At 40.5% G+C, this 5,943-nt stretch overlaps 1 protein-coding gene across 1 annotated transcript in view; it reads right to left on the bottom strand.

The window, feature by feature from the left end:
• Positions 1-5,943, bottom strand: part of LOC106874933 (ribonuclease P protein subunit p40) — a 21,412-nt gene that overhangs the window by 5,724 nt on the left and 9,745 nt on the right. The window contains exons 3-5 of the mRNA XM_014922846.2: positions 5,379-5,447; positions 3,585-3,680; positions 1,448-1,573 (exon numbers count right to left, since the gene is read on the bottom strand). Coding sequence (XP_014778332.1) covers positions 1,448-1,573; positions 3,585-3,680; positions 5,379-5,447 — 291 coding nt within the window. The remainder of the gene's footprint in view (positions 1-1,447; positions 1,574-3,584; positions 3,681-5,378; positions 5,448-5,943) is intronic.

Genomic DNA, 5,943 nt, shown 5'->3' with positions numbered 1-5,943 from the left:
TTCCTGATTATCTTTGCAATTTCGGCTGGTTATTCTCGATATTGCTCCAATCTGGCCAGCCCCAAGGAAAAACTAAGCTAAGAGCACTAGATTCCTTGGAAGAAAGCAGCGAATGTATATGAAAACAAGGACGAAAAAAAACGGAGAAATGGTACACAAATACAAATGCAAATAACAGGACATTAACAACAGGAGTCTTTCGACTAAGGACGAATTAAATTAAGCTAGAATGTGTGGAAGTGAAGCCTTACAGCAGGGACATAGGATTTGGTAGGCAACGGGAGGAATATAGATGTTGCATGGATGGTAGTTGAACCAAGAAAGAAAGGTCAGGCTTAGCCGAATATATATATATAAACAATTATGGGGATAAGCAAATTAGACACATCAAATATATTAAATACCTCAAATACAAAATGTATATATATGTTTATATATGCAAATTGAGAGAAAACAAAAGGTGGAGACTTTCAGATGAGGAATTTATAAGTATAAATATAAAGATGTATCAATAGATTCCAGCTTACACAGAGTGCAGACGACAGAGAAAATTAAAAGGAAGAAAGGTGTTATAAGTCCAATACTTTGCTTCTGTGGGCTCAGAGATCCATAATAATGTTCGTAGACTTAGGTTACAATATGTAGCCGTATGGATGCCATTAAGATTGGATGAGATGAGCCTCTGTCTTCAGGGTAGAAAAGACCTTACATTTCAGATCTTAAAGCAGAGAAGTTCAAAGGTGGAATTATCTTTGAACTTCTACGCTGATGATGGAGGCTTGTCTCATCCTATGTTAAATGCATCCGTATGGCCACATTTTGTGATGAACCACATCTACCAACATTATTATGGATCTCCGAGGCCCCGAAGCAGCTGTTGCACTTATAACACCTTTCCTTCACCCCTTTCATTTTCTCTGTCGCCTGCACTCTGTGTAAGCTGGAATCTATCGATATATCTTTATATTTATATTTATAAATTCATCATCTGAAAGTCTCCACCTTTTGCTGTCTCTCATTTTGCATGTATATCGTTGTTTCGTTTATCGTTTATTGTTTAACATCCACTTTCTATGCTAGCTTGGGTTTTGGACAGTTTGACTGAGGACTGGCGAACCAAATGGCTGCACCAGGCTCCAATCTGATCTGGCAGAGTTTCTACAGCTGGATGCCCTTCCTAATGCCAACCACTCCGAGAGTGTAGTGGGTGCTTTTTACATACCACCAGCACGGGAACCAGTCAAGTGGCACTGGCATGAACCATGCTCATGTACTAGCAGCACAGGTGCCGTCAGGCGGCACTGGCATCGATCACTCAAATGGTGCTTTTTACATGCTACCGGCATGAAATGTGGACATTAAAACAATGATGATGTTAATGATATTGTTGATGATGATGATGATGATGATATTTCTAAGAGATATAGTGAAAGAAGGGTAGACATACCTGGAGGAATCCAACAAGCTAACATATTGAACTTCAAATTCAAACGATCTGTAAAACACCATTTGACTCTTTCGTAGAACTTTTTACCAGAAACAAAGTTTGGATCCAAAAGAGGAATGGTTACCACTGGAACATAAGATTGCACTAAGATTAATTATCCTTTCGTTACCATATTTCTGTTGAGATGCTCTGTGTTTCTTTCAATTGATTTTAAATATAACAAAGATTTTAGTAAAATAACTTGGTTATCATTAAGCTAGTGTTAGGAACATAAATTGTGACTAAGGTCTGGTGGAAGAGTTTAATTCAAAACTTATGAAAACAAGACATTTGTACTCAGAGCCAGAGGTGGTTTCAGCCAGGTTGGTATCAAAAGGGCTAAAATAACAGACATATGTCTTTATTTCATAAATGGACCTTGTACTATGAGGCTATGCACTCACCATCTCTTCCATTCTAGCTGGGAAAAGCCATGTGTCTCCTCTTCAACAGCAACAGTACTTTGGAGTAAAGATTGTTTGCCAACATAACATGGCAGTCCTGGTTTAGGATGAATGTTCCTGTAATTTAACCTCAGGAGACATCGTCTCCATCCAGCTATACGACACGATCTATGTCCTTTATATCTTCGAACAAGGGTATCTAGCACCCCGACCCCTCAGCTGAAAACAATATCTGTGTATCGTGATTTCTGGGTTACACAGATACACAGATATTGTTTTGAGCTGAGTGGGGGTGCTGGATTCCCTTGTTTGAAAATATAAGGACACAGATCATGATGTATAGCCAGCTGGAGACGATGTCTCCTGGGGCTAAATTACAGCAACATTCGTCCTAAACTAGGTCTGCCATGTTATGTTGGCAAACAATCTTTACTCCAAAGTACTGTTGCTGAATATCTCTCGTTGTGAGATTTAAAAATAGTAATTTTCGAACAGTTGTTCCTGTCCCCTCTATCTGACCTTCACCCCGCTTCAACACCCCACCCCCGTTCGCTTGAGGAAGTCTTGTCTTGTGAGTATTTGCTGACCTCACTTGTGGTGGTGCTACAGCATACCCAGTGCCCTCTGTAAAGTGGTTGATGTGAGAAAGAGCTTCTTGCTGTAGAAATCATAGCTAAAAAATAGACAGTGGAGCAAGGCACAATCCTTTGGCTCACCAGTTCCAAACCAAGCGAACACGGGAAAATGGACCTTAAACAATGATGATGATGATGATGATATATATCATCATCATCATTTAATGTCTGTTTTCCATGCTGGCATGGGTTGGACGGTTTCACAGGAGCTGGGAAAAACCAGAGCTCTGCACCAGGCCCCAGCTGTCTGTTATGGCATGGTTTCTATGGCTAGATGCCCTTCATAATGCCAGCCACCCTACAGAGTGTACTGGTTGCTTCAAATGTGATGCCGGCACCAGCAGGGTCGCCAAGTAACTCGCAAGACAAGACAAAGCGATAGAGAGGATTGAACTGGGTGAGTGGTCAGTGGGGACAGAGGGGAAAGTTTCATAAGAATGTGAGGAGAGATGGTGAGTGTGAAGATGAAAGATGTGGGAGTGAGGGGTTATGTTAGATGTGTAAGAGCAATGAGAGGATAAAGGCGGTGTTGTGTGTGTGTGTGAGTGTGTGTGTGTACCGTTGTCTTGGTTGGTTTCTCCAGTTACTTCTTTACATGAAATGAAGAGAGTAAAAGAGAGATAGAGAGAGATGCAGGAGGCATGCACATACTAGGCTCGATGGCAGGTAATGAGTAGAGAAATGCTACACAGAGAGAGAGAGAGAGAAGGAATCATAGTTAAGGAGGAGGAGGTAAATGAGTAGTTGAGGGGGGAGTTATACAAATGAGAAATTTATTTTCTTAAGTTTTATTTTAAAGCAATAAATATTTTTCTTTTGAAAATTAAAATCCATTTCATTATTTTGTATAAACACCAAGAAATTTTATAAAAAGTTAAATTATAATTATGATGTGTGTGACATATTTCCTAATATTAACCATTGTGCCAAAAAGTATAGTTCCAAAAACAGTTTACCTGCCATACAACGAGTAACACTGTAGTTTACAATAAAACAGAGATAAGTGGAAAGGGAGGAGAGTCAAGGGTGGAGAGGATATGAAGGCTAAAGTAAACTCACCAAATTTGTTGTGTCCATGTTTAATGAACTTTGACCTCTTCCCATCGAGACCCAAACTTTCGTACGTGTCCTTCGTTACATTCAACACAAGTTTGCCTTCAGGAAAAAAAATTATTTAATTAATTATTTAATCAAAGATGCTGAAATAATTGATAATTACAATAGGTGCAGGCATGGCTGTGAGGTTAAGAAGTTCAGTTCCCAGCCACATGGTTTCAGGTTCAGTCCTACTGTGTGGTACCTTGGGCAAGTATCTTCTACTACAGCCCCAAACTGACCAAAGCCTTCTGAAGTGATTTTGTGGATGGAAACTGAAAGAAGCCATTAGACATATGGATGGACAAACAAATGGACGGACGGACAAAAAGACAGACATACAGACGCAGTGTGGGTAAGCACAGGCATAGCTGTGTGCTTAAGAAGCTTGCTTCCCAACTATCTGATTTGGGGTTCAGTCCCACTGTGCAGCACTTTGAGCCCTGGGCAACCAAATCCTTATGAGTGGATTCAGTGGACAGAAACTGAAAAGAAGCCCATTGTATACATGTGTGTGTGCATGTGTGTGTGTGCGTGCGTGTGTGGTCTTGGTCACTTGTTATCAACTCTGTGAGACACAACATCCGAGATCATATTTCACCACCTCATCCCACATCTTCCTGGGCCTACCTATACCTCCCCAATTAGAAATCAGCACTTCTTTACGCAGCTGTCCTCATTGCTTAACCAAACCAGCCCAGTCTTCTCTGATGAGAAAGTAAGGGACCCTGTGAGAGGTTTCCTATATGCTGATAAATGCCAAATACAGTAGTTTGCTTTTGGATAACCAAGTGAGGTCATTGTTGAGGCCGATGCCAGTGTCACGCAACTGGCCCATTAAAAGCGCCCTCCAATCGTTGGGCGATATACTGTGCTTGTGAAGACCTGTCGAGCCAAGTGAAATCATATTCGTAACCGATGCCAGTACTGTCTGATGGGCACCTGTGCCAGTAACACGTAAAAAGCACCATTCATGCGTTGGGCCTCGTGGAGGCAGTATACACTTGGCATTATACCGTGCTTGTGTTGACCTGTCGAGCCAAGAGCTGGTGTCAGGCCAATGACGCCCATGCCAGTGGCACATAAAAAGCAGCCACTACACTCTCAGAGTGGTTGGCATAAGGGAGGGCATCCAGCTGTAGAAACCTTGCCAGATCAGATCAGAACGTGGTGCAGCTCCTGGCTTCCCAGTCCTCAGTCAAACCATCCAACCCATGCCAGCAATGAAAACGGATGTTAAGTGGTGGTGGTGGTGGTGATGGTGGTGGTGATGATGATGATGATGATGATGATGGTGGTGGTGGTGGTGATGATGATGATGATAACTTCTGCAGTTGCTTTACTATCAGGATAGCATTACTAATGTTTCTCCCAAGTATAAAACCAAACATCATCTCGTTTGCTTAACTCTTTTCTTAATTAGTTGGACCTACGACTGTTTCTGTAATTTTCATGACCAGGTCCAGCAATTTGATTCCTCTGTAATTGCTTCTGTGGAAGGCATCACCTTTGCCGTTGTAGCAGCTGACTATAATGCTGCTACACTAGATGTTCCGGAACAACCTGATTAACTATAGGGGTAACCGGGCCATATTCTATTCCACCAGATTTTTTTGAGCATCTTCATAGTCACACACACACACACACACAAAATATTGTGTTGTTCATTCTCTGACCAAAAATATTAGGTGAACAAATGAGATGAGACAGAGGTGGCTGAGAAACAACACCAATCTTAAATGATTTGTAAAAACTTACCAGGGGGCAGTAATGCTATACAGTCTTGAGTATCAATATTTGTACCATGGGACATCATATACAGCTGACCTGAAAACAATTATTATTATTATTATTATTATTATTATTATTATTATTATTATTTCATTACTATTAAGTTATTAAAGCAGCATGCTGGCAGAATTGTTAGCACGCTGGACGAAATGCTTAGTGGTATTTCACCCATCACTATGTTCTGAGTTTAAATTCCACCAAGGTCGACTTAGCCTTTCATCCTTTCAGGGTCAATAAATTAAGTACCAGTTATGCACTGGGTCAATGTAATCAACTAGTCCCCTCCCCAAAAATTTCAGGCCTTGTGCCTTCAATAGAAAGGATTATTATTATTATTATTATTATTATTATTATTATTATTAAAATATTTCTATTTTTATTAAAATTTAGCAGAAGCAGCAGAGTGATTCAAAGTCCAAGAGAGTTTCCTGTGTTGGCACTTACCAAAGCTGATAAGTGCCAATGCATGAAACTCTCAGACCTCGAGTCACTCTGTTACTTCTGCTAAATATTAATAAAAATATACTTAGTC

This window comes from Octopus bimaculoides, chromosome 1 (assembly GCF_001194135.2).
Source record: "Octopus bimaculoides isolate UCB-OBI-ISO-001 chromosome 1, ASM119413v2, whole genome shotgun sequence".
Classification (NCBI taxonomy): Eukaryota; Metazoa; Mollusca; class Cephalopoda; order Octopoda; family Octopodidae; genus Octopus; species Octopus bimaculoides.
Note: the sequence above shows the minus strand (reverse complement) of the source record. Positions and strands in the feature narration are given on the sequence as shown.